Source organism: Oryzias latipes, chromosome 17, assembly GCF_002234675.1.
Source record: "Oryzias latipes chromosome 17, ASM223467v1".
Taxonomy (NCBI): domain Eukaryota; kingdom Metazoa; phylum Chordata; class Actinopteri; order Beloniformes; family Adrianichthyidae; genus Oryzias; species Oryzias latipes.
In genome coordinates, this window is record NC_019875.2 from 6,303,553 (window position 1) to 6,323,970 (window position 20,418).

The window sequence follows — 20,418 nt, forward strand, 5'->3', positions numbered from 1 at the left end:
CTTCTTCTTTGTAGCGGTTGGTGCATAAACCGCCACCACCTGTCTGGCTCCTCCTGCTGCATGTGGGAGGAGCTTCTGTTACACATTTTTCATTTTATTTAAACACGTTTTCTGAAAGCATGCTTAATATTCTCAAAACTATACACACAAATACAAAAACACACTCAATGGGCAAAACCCCTCAAGTCTACTGCAAAATGAAACTTTCCATGTAAAACAAAGTTATTTCCTCTAAAAATGGGATTGTGTTTTCAAATGACACAAACCGATGAGCTTAGTGTTAAACTGTCTTAAAGTTGCCTCTTTCTGCCAAAAAAAGAACCACCCTTCAATCAAGGGATTATAAGCAGCAAAAACATCTTCTTGTACATGAAAACAACTGTCTCAATCATATGAATAGACATTTATAAAAACCAGATGAACATTGATGTGCTAAATGGAAAACCCTATAATGAATGGAAAATTATATAATGAATGGAAAACACTACAATGAAAAGAAAACACAATAATGAATAGAAAACACTACGATGAATGGAAGACATTATGATGAATGGAAAACACTATGAGGAATGGAAAAACTATGAAGAATGGAAGACATTATGATGAATGGAAAACACTATAATAAATGGGAAACACTAAAATGAATGGCAAACACTATGCTGAAGGGAAAACACCATGATGAATGGAAAACACTATAATAAATGGGAAACACTAAAATGAATGGAAATCACCATGATGAATGGAAAACACTAAGATGAATGGAAAACACTACGATGAATGGAAAACACTATAATAAATGGAAAACACTAAGATGAATGGAAAACACTACGATGAATCAAAAAACACAACGATGAATGGAAAACGCTAAAATGAATGGATAACTTAATGATGAATGAAAAACATTGTAATAAATGAATAACACGGAAATGAATGGAAAACACTATGATGGCGAGTTTATTACTTCCTCACTACAGGTCTGACACTAAACTGATCTGTTTATGGTAATATTTTCTGATTAGACATGCCTTCTTTTAACTCTGCATCTGTCATTTTCGTAATCTTTTGTATTAAAATCTTTCCAGTCACAACAAATTCCTGTGTTTGGAGGATAAGATGCAAAAGAGAATTTAGCTGCAAATCCCAACATAGAACGAGAGTCACATTGGATCCAGGTCTCAGGAATTGGAGGTGTAGGAGCCAAAATGCAGGAAATTGGGCTTGATGGCAGAAACGTGAATATTTAATAAATAGACTTAAACAGGACAAAACCGTGGAGAAACAAAAAACAGATGACCCGACAATGTGGAACTGAAAACTAGAAAGGTCTACTCACTGAGGACAATGAGCAGAAAAAAAGACAGCTGTGGATGATTGACATGAACCTGTAATGACTGTGTCATGAATCGGTCCTCTCTCACCTCTGGCCATCAGCGAGAACTTAGATTAAATTAGATCAGATAAACTTTATTTATCCCAAAAAGGGGACATTTTCTTGTCTTTGTCATAAAAAAAAAGACTACCACAAATACAAACAGCAAAAAGTGGCATTCACAGACGATAAAGTGAATTTAAACAAAAATAAATAAGTAAAAATACAAAGCAAAAGCAACTATCTCCTGAGTACTAGCACTTCCTGGTTCTCCACACTTCACTTCCCATCAGCCCCTGCTGTCACTCCCAGGAGCCCCACATCTGCTGGGCACAGATTAGATTTAGTACCTGACTGAAAACATCAGGCCCACCATCTGTCTCGACCACCACAAGGTTATCCGGTTCTTCGCCATCGACTCCATCGTTAAAGAGACATGGCCCCACCATCAGATGGTCATCACGGCGGCCATTGTTCTCCTTCACCTTCTGTGTCAACCATTGTCTCCAGAACAAAGGAGGCCGGGGTGTGACCCATGTAACTCGGCACAACCACAACCAAGCCTCTTTAGGCCTTGAGGAGGCACCTTTAGTGCCAGAATAAAGGCCTGTACACACCGGGACGAATATTCGCCAGGCGTTATTCGCCAGCGTTTTTCGCCACGTTTTTTGTGTTCACACCCAGGCGATTTTCGCTGACGATGAGTGGAGTGAACATGCAATTTCATTCCCTGACATTAGATGGCGCTTAATGTAAAACAGAAATACTCCTGTACACAAGGTGGCGCTGCGCAACTTTACGCTTCTATAAGTCGCTTTTCACTCAGAAGAAGAAAGCAAGTATTTACACGCTTGTCAGAATCAAACAAAGAAAACATGAATATTTCCAGCACCAGTTGCTCCAACTGGTGCTTGGTTCGGGGATATTTTAGAATGTCCGTCATTATTGCTTCGCGGCTGTGTAGACGCTACTTGGCGTCTATCTTCTTCGCTGGTATGTGTGCTCAGCAAGGCAGTTTTGTGTTTGAGCGCCCCCAAGTTGTGTTTTACTGTAACTTCAGAAGCTCCAGACACGTGAGCAAAAGCGCCATTCTCATTGGTCGAGTAGATTTCGACGCGACGCGTCGAAAAAAAAAAACGAACCCGAGGCGTTTTTTTTTTTTGACGCTTTAACGCGTGGCGTTTTTTCGCGTCGGTGTGCACACTCTCGTTGGTGCCCTTTGTTTAGTCACGAGGCGTTAGCCGGCGAAATTCGTCCCGGTGTGAACAGGCCTTAAGGGGTTGTATCTGCTCAGGACAGGGACCTGCAAGATGCATTTAACAAACAGAACGCCACCCAGCTACCTCCACACCAATCCTATGATTGCGCCATTAATCTTCTGCTGGGAGCCACTCCTGTCTGGGGAAGGGTCTTCCCTCTGTCTCAACCAGAAACGGGGGGAATGCAGGCGTACCTCAAGGAGGAGCTGGCCAATTGGTTCATCCGGCCATCCATCGCCCTGCCTCCCCCCTGGAAATGCTGACTGGAAATGAATCATGCTACACTTTTTGCGCGGTGGATGTGAAAACTAAAATGCAATCCCCTCTTTGCATTTTTGCTTTAATTATGTCACAGAATGTGCGATGTTGAAGTAGAAAATGAAAAACCATTTTGGAGGATTGGTTTTTATTTCTGAGTCATTTGACGCAGTCACATTGTGAAAATGATAAAGTATTTCTGTTATTCCATTTAAATTAGAAATATATATCTCTAATAGAATTTAAATACACATTTACTAGAGAACTTTTTGAAAATGGAATGTCAAATACCATTTTCTTCATTATTTAAATTAAGTGACAGAATGAGCGGTGTTGAAGATGAAAAAGACGTTTGGTGGATTGAATTTTCTTTTTAATTTCGAGTCAAAAAATGCAGCTTCATTTAGAAAATGAAAACACATTTCTGGTATTGACTTTTATTTTTAGTTATGCTACAGAAATGCTTCCATTCATAACAGACTCTGGTCTAGATTAGAACACAAGAAAGCTATTTTGCTCCACCTGGTGGTGGGAGTTGCTCAACAGTCCTGGTTCTTTCTCTCAGTCTCATGACATCGGGCTTGGCAAATGCGCCCTGGGCGACCGCCCACATGGCCCATATCAAAAACCGCCACTGCTCTCATGACATAATATATTGGTGGTTAATGTGTGGATTTTATGAAACTCGTTCTTCACTGTAAACATGAATCTAAAAAAGGCACATCCCATGGGTTTAATTTTATTGAGCCGAGAAAAGACAAAAGATGTCCAGAACTAAGCTGATACTTTTGATGATTCTTCTTTCCAAGGCATCAACAACTTTTACAAAAGGAATTTCCCATTTCTTCCGGCAGCCCGTGACCCCATAAGGGATAAAACGGGTTCAGACAAAGGATGGATGGATGGAACATCGCATTTCATCTCCTCATTAGAAATGTAAGCTCAGCCTCCAAAGGAGCTTGGTGGATTATTAGATCTTCAGCTTGGTGAACAGGGTTTCATTATGAACAGAAGGAACTTGGATTTGTATTTGAGTAATCACAGAGTCCACCAAGATTTGATGAATGCATCTCTAAATCAAGAATTCAAAAGACCCAACACTTCACAAACCCAAACGACCCCGCCAGAACAAGTTAAAGACCCACCCCAATGTAAACTGTGTTTGGTGTTTCTATCTAGATTCAAACTGTCTCAGTATTTTTTTATTCAAATCGTGGTGAATCCAGAGCAGAAGAAGACCTGCTGTTTGACAAAGCTTGTAGTATTTACGCATTCACTACAACTGTCAGGCCATAGTCTCCCTGCTCTGCTCCATTCTGATCATCACCTGCAGACAAATAGATCCATGAAGGTCTTTGTTCTCCTGGTCTGAGCTGGAATCTGGATCTAAACTGGACGGATGGATAGATACGATATTTCTGCTGTTTTTGTTGCACCGCTAATGTTAAATTGGGGTCGTGAGGGCTGTAAGCTAGCGGGAGAGAGTGTTAAAAAAGGGATGATGGGAAATGAGTGCAGGCTTTCTCCACACTAACAGTCCTGTCCTCAACTCAGAGGTGAATTTCTAATGAACTCCTGCTGCTCTGCAGAAACTATGTCCTAGATTTAGCCTAAAAACAGCATCATCATCATCATAATTAAAAGACAACTGGAAACACTTTGAAAACAGATCAGAAGATGATTGGAGGGACTTTAAGGAGTCAAACATCTGCTGAAGTTGATCGTTTTAGCTGGAAGTGTGCAGATTGTCATGATATTCAGGCGAAGCGGACCCAGGCGCTGGAACCCAGAGTAATGACAGGTAAGTAGTAGGTGAGTAAAGATTTATTGTTTCTCTGTGGATGATTGTGGCTAGACTTGGACGTGGTCCGGACTTGAAGATGGCTGGTGGCGTGGCTGGAGGTGCTAACGCGGTTAGCGACAGAGGCAGAGGCTGTAAGCTTCCTGATGGTGCTTAGCAGAAGGTCCACACTGGCGTCACTCATGAAGTAGTTTCCTGAGGCACGACAACAATAATTAGTTTCAGAACGAGAGCAAGGCAGAGCATGACAGAGCATTACTGAGACCAGGTGAGTCACCGTTGAAGGGCAACGAACTGGCGTCGGCTTGAGGCCTTGCAGCTCCTTAAGAGGAGATGAGGTGATGAGGATGAGTGACTGCACCTGGTGGAAATCAGGAATAGAGTTGAGCAGAGCTGGAGGGGGAGGAGTCTGACAGAGGCACCATGACACAGATCTTCTCATGTCATCTACATGGAGCACAAACTACATATTCAAGCACAAGCACCCTTTATCTGAAGGAACTATTTTCATACCAGAATGATTCAAAATTTAAAAAAAGCTGAAGATTTGATCTGTCAGAAGAAAAAAAATCTTAGCTTTGATTTACAATAGTCTAATTTTAACTGTTGGATGGACCAGATTGTCTACATCCTTCTGTGAAAGAACAATCTTATTTTTAGCATCAGTGTGGATATCATGACTGCACACCAGATCTGGAGCGTATGCTCTGTTGCTGCACTCACTGAGAACAAAACATTTTTGTGACAACACATGTTTACATCCGCCTGTTATATAATATTCTTAAGGCAAGTCAAGGCTGCATGCAAATCAGTCTGACGTTGCCAAGAAGCTTGAAGTTTTTAATAGAATAAGGCGAAGCTGTGGAAACGTGGGAGGCATCGCAGGCACAACAATGACCTGCTCTGCACACAACCATGAGAGATTTGATGTTTGAGGACAAAAACATAATCCTCTTCAAAGCTGGATCAGATGGTCACAGATGACAGATGTGCTTCACTTATGTGTGTGTTTGTGTGTGCGTGCATGCATGTGTGTGAGAGGAACAGCACTGTGCATGCCTATATTCAAACTAATCATTGTCAGTGAAGGGTGTCAGGACCAACATGTGTGTGTGGCGAATGTTGCCAAAGCTGCTGCTGTCTGATTGGTTGCTGCCCACACTCACTCAGTGTGCAAGCTGCTGGCACTGACATGTGTGTTTGAAAGGAGGGGAGGGAGAGAGAGCAAGGATATAAAGGGTGAGGAGGGATAATATGAAGGGGAAGAGAAACCTGGCCGAACAAACTGGTCTCACCAGGAGGAACTGAGCCGCAGGAGCCAACAGCTGAAGCAGCAGCTGGTAAAATGTGTTTTCTGTACTTTAAAGTTCTTTTGTGAGATGGTAAACATGTAAAGAGATAATGCCCGGCGAGGTGTCCATTATCCCAAACTAACGGATGACCCGGAAGCCTGAACCGTCTGACGCAAAGCGAAGGACGGACGCTTTTGCAAAGTCTGAAAATGGACACATCAAAGGGCATCATCCCGCTTATGGTCACTCACAAAGAAATGTGTTTTCAATCCATTTTTAGTACTTTTATCTGGTTATTTCTCAGGTTTAAATCCCTTTTTCCACGAAAGCGGAAAATTTGATATGTGGTACGGCGTGTTGTCATGGTTACAGCCTCAACTGCTGGAAAGGGATATGTGCTGATCGTTATAATACGTTCTCATTGTTGTGATAAACTGTTGAATACGGATGTCAACCAATAATTGGAAAACCAACTGACGCTTAGGTCAGCGCCATGATATAGAACTTTTAAACAATGTGACCGGAACGTCTTTTTTAGGTTTGCATGATCAGGAGTAAGAGCTCTCCATCTGTGGGTTCCATGACTCTACTGCCTCGTTTCCACTGAGTGGTACGGTACGCTTCAGTCCTGTCCTGTCCAGTATTTTCAGCGTTTCCATTATAAAATGGACCCATTAAGGCGGATCTCACCCCACCATTTCTGGGCCCCAGTTGGTTGTAGGTTCATAGAAAAATGGAACAGACCGGTTGGGGCGGAGCTACTGTTGAAACCTGTTGTTTGGCTGAAGGTCATTAGGACAAAGAAAGCTCCAAGAAAGTGTCTGTTTTTCTCTTTGCTGCCTGCAATCTTCTCTCAAACAACATGAAATGCTCTGTAGATACGAGCTGAAAATAAGATGCTGAATGACCTCCATTGTTGTTGTTAGCTTCACCACGTATGCGCCGTGACGGTCCAACTCTGAGTGGAAATACTCACCTGAATTGTCTGGACCATTCTAAACCTGACCGGACCCGACTGGACTGGACCATACCGCTCAGTGGAAACGAGGCTTTGGACTTTCTAACTTTGACTTTAGCTGACCAGGATTGTGACTGCTCGAGTCTGGATTAAACTACGAGGCTAACATGAGAGATGAGTCTGGGTCCCTCATAGTTGAGGTGTATAGGAATTTTAGGCTCAGAAGGTGAAGACGAAAATCAAAGAACGAGTCATATCAGTACTAGAATGCTACTCTATTATGACATATCAGATTCAGAAACAAGACAAAATGCCCATAATGTCATCTGCTGCTTGAAATGGTTACTGCAAAAGTTTCAAACAACAGCACAGGACGATGTCAAAATGGTGAAGGTGACTCTTTAAGGGTTTGAAACTGTAGTGACAGAACTGTAGACCAAGTCTTGTTCAGATGCTGGTTACAGCTGAGGACAGGCCGTTCTTCCTAAATGTCTTTCCCTTTGGTTAGATTGCTGGAGTTTCAGCAGAAGATAAGATGAAATATGATCAGGTGAGATATACCTGAATCAAGAAGCAGAACCAAAAAAACCTAAAAACAATCAGTAAATAAGTTATGTGTAAATATAGCTAAAGTGTGGAAAATTTTGACAAAAAACTTCTTCTTAAACATTACTATTTTGAAAGAATGAAAAATAGTACATGTGCCAGGGGGAATAAATAATAAAGACTAATGTCATATAGATCACAAAGATAATTGAAAAAGTCTTTTTTCTTAACCAGACTTTACACGTTATTTGGGTCCATACAGTATTGGTGTGTCATAGTGGACACAGGACACACAATAAAGAGTATATTTGCGTGTGTGTTGGTGTGTGTGTGGAAACAGCTTCATCTGTATTTGACCTTGCCTGTGATCAAAGAAAGAAGCTTTTACTGATTCAGTCTGCTGGGAAAAATTGACTTCATGCTTTGACACTGATGCAACATGTAGCTGCTATTTTTATATTCAATATATACGTATACTGTAAGTATTAGACACATATTGACAGCTCTGCTCTAACTCATTCCAAGTAGTTTCATTTAGTTTTTTCCCCCAAACGTATTATAAAAACAACAGCTGATGAATCACTGGGTTAGGGTCTAAACCAGCCCTTATACCCAGACTTTTTTCTGTTCTGCCAAATGCTAATATGAAATGTGAACACATTATAAAATTAAACCACAGCTGGTCACCGCTCTGTGCTCCACGGGTGGTTTCTCCTCCAAGCTCGGGTCCTCTACCAGAGGCCTGGGAGCTTGAGGGTCCTGCAATATCTTAGCTGTTCTTAGCTCTGTTCTTTTCTGGACTGAGAGGTTTGAGGTCTTTCCAGGTATCTGTTGTAGCCACTCCTCCAGCTTGGGGGTTACAGCCCCAAGTGCTCCAATTACCACAGGCACCACCGTCACCTTCACTTTCCATGCTTTCTCCAGTTCTTCTCTGAGTCCCTGGTATTTCTCCAGTTACTCATGTTCCTTCCTCCTTATGTTTCCATCGGTTGGCACTACCACATCCACCACAACGGGTTTCCTCTGTTCTTTATCCACCACTACAATGTCTAGTTGGTTCGCCATTACCATCCTATCACTCTGGATCTGGAAGTCCCACAGGATCTTTGCTCTCTCATTCTTTACCACACATGTTCCTGTATATTATTCCAGCCACTTGATTGTGGCGCTCCATGTATGCTTTCCCTGCCAGCATCTTCCACCCTGCAGTTATGTGCTGGATTGTTTAGGCTGGTCTTTACAGAGCCTACACCTTGGGTCTTGTCTGGTGTCGTAGATCTGAGCCTCTATCTCAGTCTCAGTGTGCTGGATCTGGGATGGAAGCCTCCATGCATGGTGAGGAGCTTTCATGTTTTAACATCCGTGGTCTGTATCTCTTCCTTTGGCCATCTTATTATTCCTGCAGGGTATCTGATAACTGGCAGTGCGTAGCTGTTTATTGCCTGGGTCTTATTTTTGCCATCGAGCTGGCTTCTCAGGACTTGCCTTATTCGTTGGAGGTATTTAGCTGTTGCAGCTTTCCTTGTTGCCTGCTCCAGGTTGCCGTTTGCCTGCGGAATTCCAAGGTACTTGTAACTGTTCTTAATGTCTGCCATTGTTCCTTCTCGGAGTGAGACCCCTTCTGTGTGGACTACCTTGCCTCTCTTTGTCGCCATCCGGCTGCATTTCTCGAGCCCAAATGACATCCCAATGTCAGTACTGTAGATCCTGGTGGTGTGAATCAGGGAGTCAATGTCACGCTCGCTCTTGGCATATAGCTTGATGTCATCCATGTAGAGAAGGTGACTGATGGTACAGACTGGTAGCATAGACTGATGGTATAGACTCGTAGTATAGACTGAACATAGCAGAGCAGGGTATGTTGGATAACATGCAGGCATGTGGCCCTCAGTGCCCACCTCTGGTAAAGACTGATGGAATAGACTGGTAGTATAGACTGATATGGATTGATGGTATAGACTGGTAGTATAGATTGGTAGTATAGACTGATGGCTTAGGCTGATGGCATAGACCCATGTCTGCTCATTACAGATGTTGTTTGTCTTTTGCTGTGGAGGAAATGTTCATTAATGCAGCTCAGAACTTCAATGTAGATTCCACACATTGGTCCTTCACCGCATCCTCAACTTTAGTTGAAGTAAATTTATAAACTTCATAAAAATGTTCTTTTATGTAAACACTGCTGCCAGTGACCCTGATAACATGTCATCCTGTGAACCCCAGAGTGAGTTTTACCCTGAAGGTTTGTGCTCTGCCCCAACCAGAGGGGGTGGGAGAGGCAGCCGATGATCTATCGATTCTGATTGATCTCTTCTGCTCTAATTCGCCCGTTAAGCTGCAAATCCATATGCCGTCCTGTCTCTTTCCTGAGTGCGTGCGCGCGCGCTTGCCCGCCTCCTCCTCGCGCGCAAACAGCCGTCGGCTCTCACGCGTCGCTCTTCGCGCCAGCTCGTGGCCGCCTGGCTGCTCGCGCCGCCGCTGGGGAGAGGCGGAGAGGAGGGCGCGCGCCGCGGCCGCCTGGACATGATCTCCTTCTGGCTGCTGTGCTGGAAGCTGCTGGTAGGTGACCGCAGAAATCAGCGCCGCGTTTCCGTCAGCATCATCATCACAGCCTCACGCGGCGGTCCGGGCTGCTGCCTCTTGAAGCGGGAATGTGCGGGTTTCTATCACGCTTTGCCTGATTTCAGAATGCTGCCTTACGTAACGGCTTCACGGATGATGATGAACAGACCCTGGAGTCTGACACTGGAACAGAGTGGAACGGGCTAAACGGTGGGAAATGGTCTCATGATTTGGAGCAGACGTCCTGATGTTGATGCTGCCTTGGAGTGATCTGACCACAGAGGAGTCTTCTCTCTGAAGCTGTGCTGGTCATGAGGACACGGTCATCCTGCCTCCAGCTGATGAGCAGAGACGTCACAGGACAGTTTCATTTGACACGGAAAGCAGATTAAACATTTGGTTAATCTGAGGTTTGGACCTCTGTGCTTGAAAGAGGTCAGGGAGATCCATCAAATCCAGAAGGTCATTTAGAAACCCAGATTAGAGCGTTGAGATGCTGCATCACTGATGACCCATCAGGAAAGAGGAGACAGCTGGATCCTTCCTCTGATGAGCAACACATGCTCCTCTCACCAGTCAGTTAGATTAGTTACAGAATAAAAAAGAACGTTCTCATTCGTTGGTAAATACAAACCGTGAGACCGTGAAAAAAGGAAACTAACAGAAAAAGTAGCTTTGGAGGACCACATTGTGAAATAGCTGCTGTAGATTTGACAGTAACTCACATGCAGCTGGATGCCAATAATTATTATAAAGCAGCTTTATTACTGTAAAATGAATTACAGTAGCTGTGTACTGTAGTTCATTGTACAGTAATAAATCTGTAAAAGGAACTACGGTACACGGTTACTCTACTATATTTCATTTTAGATTTTACTGCTTGGTGTAAATAAAGTACAGTAGTTATGGTAAATGTTCCTAAAGTAATTATACTGGGTTTCCTTTTACGTTAATATTCCCATATTGTCATTTCCAGTTTCTTTACTGTAAAAAAAAAAGGTAAATATTCGTGTATCCGTAATCTGTATTTGTGGATTCTGCATATTTGCGGGTATCCATGGTCCCTAACCCCTGTGAATACGGGGAGAATGCTGTACTTCTGTCTACTACTCAGTCCTCCCAGTGTCCCACTTCTTCTTAGCTAGCCTCTCTCTGATTCCTTATACACTCCTGCACCTCCTCATTCCACCACCAAGTCTCGTCATCAACTTTCTTTCCTGATGACACACCATATACACCCCTACCCTTCTCCCTGGTCACATTATCTGTAGTGCTCCATTCATCTGGGAGTTCCTGACCAACCAGAGCCTGTTTCAGCTGCTTCTTAAAAGTCCTGCAACATTGTTCCTTTTTCAGTTTCCACCAGTTTGTCCTCTTCTCTGCCTTTCCCCTTTCTTTCTTCATCTTCTTTATCATCATAGTCATCCTACACACCCCCATCCTCTGCGGTCTGGAAACACTCATCTATCCATGCTTTTTAGTCTCTGGTCTCTTTCATATTTCACCAAAAGATGTAGTCTGTCTGTGTGCTTCTACCTCCACTCTGTTAGGTCATATGTTCCAGCCTCTTCTCAAAGATCGTATTCACTAGAGCCATTTCCATAGTTTTAGCTAAATCAACCCCATCTGTCCTTCTACGTTCCCCTCCTGGATACCAAATCTGCCCATCACCTCCTCATCACATCTGGTTCCTGCACCAACATGTCCATTGAAATCTGCACCAATGACAACATCTCTCACTTCTACAAATGCTCATCATCACTTCATCAACGTCCAACCAGAATTTCTCCTCCAGCTCACATGCATGTGGGGCATACCCATTAACAACATAGACATCACACCTTCCATTTCTATCTTCAGACTCATCACTCTGACACTCTTCTAACCTCCACAACACTCCTAACAAACTCCTCCTTAAAGACAACTCCTCCTCCTTTTCACGATAGAATAACTTGAAACCTGCTCCTCAGCTTCCAGCCTTGCTACCGTTCCACCTGCTCTCCTGGACACACAGCGTGTCTACCTTCCTCCTCTGCATCATGATGACTAACTCTCTACATTTTCCTGTCTTGGTTCCAACTGGGGTGCCATGGACATTTTTATATCACAATTTAGTTTTTCATATCATGCGATAACAATATATATCACAATATGAACCAAATAACTATACTTGTCTAATTTAAGCCCATCATGCAGCTGTTATTTCAGATAACTAAGAAAAGGCATAAATATTACAAACAAACCAAAAATTAAAGCAAAAGCTGTAAAGGGAAAGAAAATCAAACCACTAAACTGTTTGATCGGTTCCATTTAAAAACGAAATATTGCTTCTAATCTATTTATTAATTGAGGTATTTATTTACATATTTAATTATTTATTTTCTTGTAAGGACTATTATTATCTTTGTTTCTAATATGCAATTCTTTTTATTGTTATTTTACCAATGATTCTTAGGTTATGTTTTAATCACTGACGTTTTTATTTTTTTTATTTTTTAATTACTAACATTCTTATATCTTATTTTATTTTTTATCTTTTTCTATTTTTATTGTTGTTATTTTATGATCATTTTTATTTTTTATTCTGATGTTTTTTACTCCAGTGTTTCCTCTGGGGGATCCATCGTTCTTGGGCACCACCAGCTTGACCTGTAGGGCATGCCGTTGCTGTGGTGCCCGTTCTGGTTGGGCGGGCTGGGGTCCCACTCTGTGGTCTAATAGCCATGGATGGGGCCCTGGGCTGCCCTGTGTTGGGCGGGCGCTGCGGTAATGGCCCCTGTGGTCCGGCTGGGCCTTGGAATGAATGGATCCCCATGATATCGTTTCCTCGCAGCAGTACCAAGCCAGACCTTCTTCAACTGCAGTTCTTTTTCTGTTCACGGTTCTACTGGGGTAACTGGGTGGGTGGGGGTGGGGGCGGGGGGTGGTGAGGGAGGGGTACCTTCTTTGTGTGATTGTCCTTTGTTTTCTGTTTTTAATAACTTTCACTTTTTATGACTGTTTTATCTGTTTTTATGTTAAGCGCTTTGTGTTTTTAACCAAAATGAAAGGCGCTATATAAATAAATAAAGTTTGAGTTTGAGTTTGCATAGTCGTTGCCCAGATGGAAAGATGATGGCGTTTCAGTAAACAAAAACACCAAGACAACCTCCATGAAAATGTTCATTTTCATTTCCTGCCTTCAGTCCAATGTTGGCTGTTGAAATGCTTCTCCCAGCTGTTCTCTGATCCTTAATCCATAATCCCAGTCCGTCTTCCAACTCGGGCGACCGCGGCTTATTCCATGGAAACTCAGCTGCGTCTTCTTGACTGTCTGAGTTCGTTTTCCAGCATCCTCCACTTGTGAACCATGGATTCCTTCATCTTGAATTCTCTGGCAGCTGCTCCCATGTTCCTCCTCGTAGCTGATAGCTAGTAGTTTAATCTTGTCTCTTTGCATTTTCAGGGTTTCCAAAACAATGTTGTTCTGCTTAATGCACATACCTGCACTTTTCAGGGGGGGGGGGGGTGTTTTCTTTCACCATAGGGCACCATAGGGCCCTCTGTACATTTTGGAGAAAATTTACCACTTTTAAGCGCGCCTTATGGTGGTGAAAATGCGGTAGTCTGTCAACTGTTTCCTTTTCAACTGTGATTGGTCCAGCCCTGTGATACTGAATTCTGATTGGACAAGAGGGAGGGTCTTTCAGGGTCCTTTCCCATGTCTACTTAAAATAAAAGTCTATCATGATGGACTTATTTCTCTATCTAGAGAAAGTTTTATCCCGATATCAATCGTTAGCGTTTTATCACCCTAGACCCAACATTCAAAGTCTCTACTCTCAGTCCAACTCTCATGACTTTCCTCTTCTCCTTCCCCCACCAACAGTAGTCAGAATTCCACTGGCATCCTGTCGGTGAACAGCACCGATGGAGCTCGTTGTTAACTTCCTAGGTCTGCTTTGCATGTTTGGTTTAACGTGGGATGCCCTTCCTGACACAGCCCTCTATGTTTATCTGGGCTTGGGTCCGGCACAGGGAGACCCTGGCTTGGCCCCTCATGGTTACATTAAATACAGACTTTTTGTAAAACACCAGTGAAGAGGAGACAGACATGTGTCATAACAGACATCTGTTTTTCCATCTGTTTCAGCAGGCGAGAGGAGGAGCATTGATTCCTGTCATGAATTGATTCTGTACTGTTGACCTCATGGCGTGGATAGCTAATGATGTTTACTGTAAATGTGCATTTCAGAAGAGAGAACAAATCCTTTTTGCATCCTTAATAGCAGCAGAGCAGCTTAAATGATGACTGAGATGTCAGAAATGCAGGTTCTGTGATTTTGGCCAAAGCAATTTTTAAAAAAACCATTGAGGTCAGATTAGTGTAAGTTCTTGTTGTGAAAGTTTTCCACATTTATCCTTCCTGCTATAGAATGCATGAACCAAAACACAACTAGAGTGAAGTAGACCAGTTTTCTACTTGATCCATGATGTATTTTCCAAAAAAAAAAAAAAAAGCAGCAACAAAGCCCCCACACACACACTCTGCCCTCTTTGTCATTTCTCAGCTCTTTAAAGCTCTCCTCCTATGTCTCTTTTCTCTGACTGTCTGTGAGTCTGAACCGCCCGCTGTGACTCTCAGCAGAGCTCCAACAGCTCGTCAGCTGGATGAGTCCTGGATGTCTGAGACGGGTGGAGTCACACATCTGGACATAGGAATGCATTCACAGGCAATCAGGGATCATTGGTATCCAGCTGTAGAAGTTCTGACCAGACAGGACGGGTCCACTTTCCTGCTCCTAAGCATAGATAAAAATGTTGTCTATTGAATTCATAGAGCAGCTTATCAGATCCATTTTCTGAGTTTGAGAGGCAGAAGGATGGATAGAGGCTCAGAGGGGCAGACAGGAGACAGCAGAGGAGAGAAAGTGCGTCTGAGTCTGGACTGTGGAGTCAGACGGCTTTGTTTCAGCTTTTCCCTGAGTCTTTGCTTTCATGTAACGAAACTCTTCAATGTGTCGCTTTAACAGAGTTACTAGTATTTCAGAATGAAAAGTTACAAGGCAGTAAAGGCTGCATTACCTCTGTAGTAAATCCAAACATGCCATGTGAAGTTGTAGGAAGAGTAAATATTCTTCTAGTCGCTCTGACATTCAGTCAGATTTGAGCTCTTTGTGAGGAACGAGTTAATAGTCCCCTTTAGTCAAAGCTGATGTATTTGCCTTCAGGATTCCAGTCTTGGTGCTTGCAATAGGAATAGTGTCTCTTTTTTGAGGCCTCAGGCTCTAAGCCTCAGTTTCATCAAAGTCTGACTGATACCTCTTTCTCCACAGAGAGCTACAACTGGGCTACGAAGGACAGCGCCTGAACTGCCAGCCGGTGACCACAGCAGCCGTCCTGACACCAGCCTCGTCAGGGACTCCACTGTACCTGCAACAGCAGGAAGTTCTGTATCCATGGAGACTGAATCTTCACCAGATCTAGACAGAGACAACTTATTCTGTTGCAGCAGTCAGGAAATGGAAGAGCACCGTTACCCAGAAGTCTCTGAGGAAGAAGAGGAGCCGTCAGAGGAAAGAAATTCAGAAGGAGATGAATGCGACTATCTAGTCTTTGAAAAGAAGCAAAGAGAGGTAGAAGATGAAAGTGACAGAAGTGATGAGACAGGAAATGAAGGGAGAACAGAAACTCTGGAAGAAAAGGAGACCAGATGGGACGAAGGGAAGGAAAACGAGAAGAGACAAAGAGAAGAAGTCGACAAAGGAGAAGACGCAATGAGAACAAAGGGAGCGGATGAAGGAGATACTGATGAAGACTTGTTTGGGACCAGTATGGATGAAGAAGATGAGAGAAGAGGAACAAAGGAGGCGGATGGATGGATAACAGAAACACTGGAAGAGCTGACACAAGAGGCTTTGTCCAATCTGCTCATTGAGTCTGAATCCGGTCTGTTACCGGAGCCCCTGGTGGTCCCCGCTGATCCTCCACAAACCTCATGGCTCGAGTCCTGGGAGCATGACCCCAGCAGCAGGGGGGATCCTGGCGACTGTTACCAGGCAGAGCTGGCCAGCACGTCCTCAGACTGCGACGCTGGGGAGGACCACTGTGATGCCACCAGCCTCACAGGATATGGAGCAACTCCTGCTGACACAGGCGATGCAGAGAAAACGAAGGAAGAGGAGGAAGTTAAGACAGGACCAATGGAACAGAGGGGGGACGAGAGCGATAAGACCCAGGAAATCACAGAGGAGCAGACGAGATCCAGCAGACATGAGGTCCTGCAGTCTCCTCCCGTTGGCTCCATGGCCAGCTTACCTGAGCCTGACACAAAGGTACGTTTGACCGCCGCTCTCCTCTCATCCACACAGATGCTCCTCCCAAAAATCAGGCGTGGCACCAACCCACACAGTAAGAAAGCACACGGCAAAAACCATGTGATGCATGAAAAACCTGGAGCATGTGGAGCAAACACAACGACAGGAAAAAGACCAACAATCCCCCACAAAAGAACCCACCAGATCCGGCCAAAGCAGACAAACCTGCGGTGATTTGTCTTTTGCTCTCGTCTTTGGTCATTTCAATCCGATTAAACCAATGAATTTCAGTCTTTGGCTCTCACTTTTCTTTTTAATCAAAGCTGAGTTTAGTTTTATTAAACTAGATCATATTTTATTTTTTAAATGTTATTTTAGCTCTGTTTACTAATAAAAGACAGTAAACTGTTATGACCCATTTTTGTTCACGTTAACACAGTTTATTATTGTAAAGAAAACTGAAGTTTGATACGTAATCGTGAGTCTATATTGATCCAAGGCACAAAGCAAAGAAAGCCTTGGTTTAATTTCTTTTTGTTGCTATGAAAAAGGGCGTCAAGGACTTTTGTCACATTGGTTACACTTTTGCTGTTATGTTTACAGTAAATCTTTGAAAACGGAGCATCATGGAGATCTTTCTGTGTGGAGTTTGGGTTTTCTCTCCGTCGACCAAAAGCTCACTTTTTATTTAGATTCATGGCTAAACTGTTCTTTAGGAAGACGTGAGTGTGGAACTCTTTGGTGTGCAGGGTGTCCACTGCCTTTAACTGATAGCTGGGATAGGCTCCAGCATCCCCATCACCCTGCAGAGGACACGCTGGAAATAGAAGACAGGGGAATGGAACATATATGTACCAACTCAGTGGCCTTGAGGTAGAGTGTCCACCGTGAGACCAGGATGTCCTGAGTTGAAATCCAGGAATCCATTCCAAAACCTCCCTGCTTGACTCTCAGCATTAAAGGGCTGAATTGGGGGGTTGAACCACCAAATGGTTCCTGAGTGGCTGTGTCTGCAGCTCACTGCTCCCCCAGGGGAGGGGTCAAATGCAGAGAACAAATTCTATGCACTTTAACTTTTTTCTCTGGATAGATCAAGATTTTATCTGTAATTGATTGGGATGATATCATGTTTTTTGGGTTCAGCGTTTCTTGTAAACCGAGTATTTTCCATAAATGTTTATTAAATTTGACTGAAAACTAATCTGTCATGCTTTTCTTACCAGGTTCCTCCTGATTTCTGTGTGCAGCAGGAGCCCCTCAATGAGAACATCTCCACCGAGCATGTGGATTTCATGTCGGCTCGCCAGCAGTGGCAAAAGATGGAGGAGGAGGTCAAAGGTCAACCGATCCCTAAACCAGGACTGAGAGCTCACGGGAGTTTCCAGGGCACCCACTCTTCCTTATATCCCCCCACCCGCAGCCCTCGCCTTAAACACAAGTAAGATGCTCGCCGTAGCAGTAGCACGCCACATCAGAACGGACAGATACTGTAGTATTCAAGCAGACATTAAACTTTATGAAGAATGTGATGCAGATCAAAGATAAAACCTTATAAATCCTTTATGGGTTCCTTATAAACATTACATTAAATAGAGAATCCTATTCTGCGTTGTAATTATGCCAATAAAAACACTGACTAGCCAGTAATTGTCAGCCTTATTTGTAGTTTTTTAGTGTAAAATTGCAAAAAACTAGGAAATTCTCACTAAGAACTACATGAACTATGAACGGCCTCATGTTGTCCTTCCAAGGTTGGCTCTAAGTCTGGGAACTGAAGGGGGTCTGATGGTCAGCAAGTGACGGAGAACAATGAAACATTTGGGGTCACTTAGTTGCTGGAGCCTATCCCAGCTACTGCTGGGTGAACCGGTCTGTCGCAGAGCCAGACATTGACTGGGACATTTAAGTCCCTTTTGCCCGCACGCGTGGACACCGGGTGTCTGCAGGTGTGAAACAGGTAAACCTGCACGGGTCACGCAGGGACAAAGCTTGAAGACTGCAGACCAGGAACAGATTGGGTTTGGATTCCATCAAAAAGGTCAGGCTCAAAGTTCTAGTTCTGATTCCCAACAGTGAGAGTCCGTCCGTCCTGTCCTCGCACGGTTCAAGTTCAGAACAGAGAACGTCGTCTCGCACACGTATGTGGAGCCAAACACGCTCAGATGTTCACAGCAAACGTTCACGCCTGTTAAAGCTGACGTTATCCAGATGGCGGGAAACGTCACAATGTCGCTCCACGCCACAACAAGCTCCGTCTGCAGGCTGGAGCGCCACCGGGACGCATGGAGAAACCGTCCATTCCTCAAAAACACGAGCGTGTCGGACGCGTCTGTGTGTCATCTCAGGCTAATGACAACAACTCAGAGTCTGCTCCTTTTGCCTCCAACCGTCTCTGAATATGGGATGACATTTTCTCCGGACCGCAGTGTTCCAGCCAAATGTGAGCATCTCCTGCTGCTTCTCAGGACAAATGTTCTCCACCATTTTCATCACGTCTGTCATAAACCCCATCAGGAAAAGGTTTGCGGTACTTTGCTATCGGTGTTTCTACCTCGGAGCTCACTTTTGTGGCGTTTTCATTTCGTTCTCGTGAAAAGCGCTGCTGTGCCCGAAAACACTTAACGATTGCTTCATTTTTTCACACACAATCAGGCATTCGACCACACACTTCTAGAAAGTGCTGGGGACTGCAGCTTATTGATTTTAGGACATGAGATTTGTATGTGGCCCGCGGGCCAGACTTTGGACATGCCCATAACCCTTACAGTTCTATCAGTTCTATCTGTTTCCACAAAGTGGTGTGTTTGAAGTGAAACTCTTTTTAAATCTGAATCAAAATTCCCCATGTTGACTGGAGGGAACATTTTCACATTTCCAAACAGAGAGAACACATTTCCTGCACTCTGGTCATTCTTGGTTTTTCCGTGTTCTGTGGAGAAATGACTGCATTTATGATGAATGGCGTATTAACGCTCTTCTACCTCGACACCCCAAAACGCTTCACCGCCACAGTCTCATTCACACACTGATGGCGGCTGCCCAACACTGGCGCCAACCTTCCACCAGGGGCAAGGTGGGGTTCAGTGTCTTGCCCAAGGAAACATTGACACATGGGCGGGCAAAGCGGGAACCAAACCTGCAATCTTCTAACTGCTACTCCACAGCCCAATTTTCTCCCTATCTGATTCATGTCAGAGTCTAAAACGTCAGACCTGGCTTTCATCCAGATCTGTTGACGGACCTTTTTGTCATTTCTAAGGGAAATCCACGCCCCCGGGCCTCGAGAGCCTCCACTTTCCTCAACCTTGTCCCCGAGTTCAGAAGACTCCGGCTTGGATGACTTTTCATACCGCAGCCCCCTGGAGGAGTCCGAGAGTGCCGTGGATCGGGAGATCCGGCTAACTCTGGAGAGAGAGGAGAGGCACCGCAAGGAGAGAGGCATGATTGCACAAGGCCTGACTTTACCCAGGTGACAGGACAAACCGCAGCACCATTACAAAAATGACACTCTTTGACACACTGGACAAGACATCAGCATTCGACACACAGAGCAGACAGAACACACAAAAACATCTATCATGGTTTACATGAATTGCTATTTTATAACAAATTCTAAAAAATATCCAACTCGTTTTTTCAAGACAATTTAATAACAACATTTTTCTTCAAATAACAGAATAAATTGAAGTTTAGTTTCTTAAGAAAAGGAGTGGTCAAGTTGTGATCATGGAAAATATTTGTCCACATTTAGAGATCAATAAAATGATTTTATTGAAGATATTAGCCAAAAGGGCAAACACAGGATCATCAGCAGCTGGTTAAAGGATTTCTTTAGTTACAGTCCAACTCCAGCTGAAACTATGCTGTTTGTTCCTCAGAAATCAATACGTTTCTAATCTACCGTCGTTTAGAATCGTGTTCAAATTATAACTTAATTACTCATTTTCTCAAGAAAACACTAAATCATTTTCTTCTGTCATCTGGAGAAAACCAGTGTTATCCTGTGATGATGGGTTATTTTGAGAAAACAAACTGAAAAACAAATATCAGCATCAATGGCCGTTGTGCTCCTCTGTT

The 20,418-nt window shown here is 43.7% G+C and overlaps 1 protein-coding gene across 5 annotated transcripts in view; it reads left to right on the forward strand.

Annotated features, from left to right (window-relative positions):
- Window positions 1-5,927: 5,927 nt before the first annotated feature.
- The window catches only part of LOC105356117 (neurofilament heavy polypeptide), a 29,102-nt gene continuing 14,611 nt past the window's right edge, over window positions 5,928-20,418 (forward strand). The window contains exons 1-4 of one of the 5 annotated variants that reach the window (XM_023964819.1): window positions 5,928-6,027; window positions 15,361-16,359; window positions 17,565-17,779; window positions 19,601-19,810. In XM_023964819.1, coding sequence (XP_023820587.1) covers window positions 15,484-16,359; window positions 17,565-17,779; window positions 19,601-19,810 — 1,301 coding nt within the window. In that variant the 5' untranslated portion in view covers window positions 5,928-6,027; window positions 15,361-15,483. Of the gene's footprint in view, window positions 6,028-9,797; window positions 10,043-10,115; window positions 10,256-15,360; window positions 16,360-17,564; window positions 17,780-19,600; window positions 19,811-20,418 lie in introns of those variants that run through there. The other 4 variants (XM_023964818.1, XM_023964817.1, XM_023964820.1 and 1 more) reach the window with 4 other exon arrangements.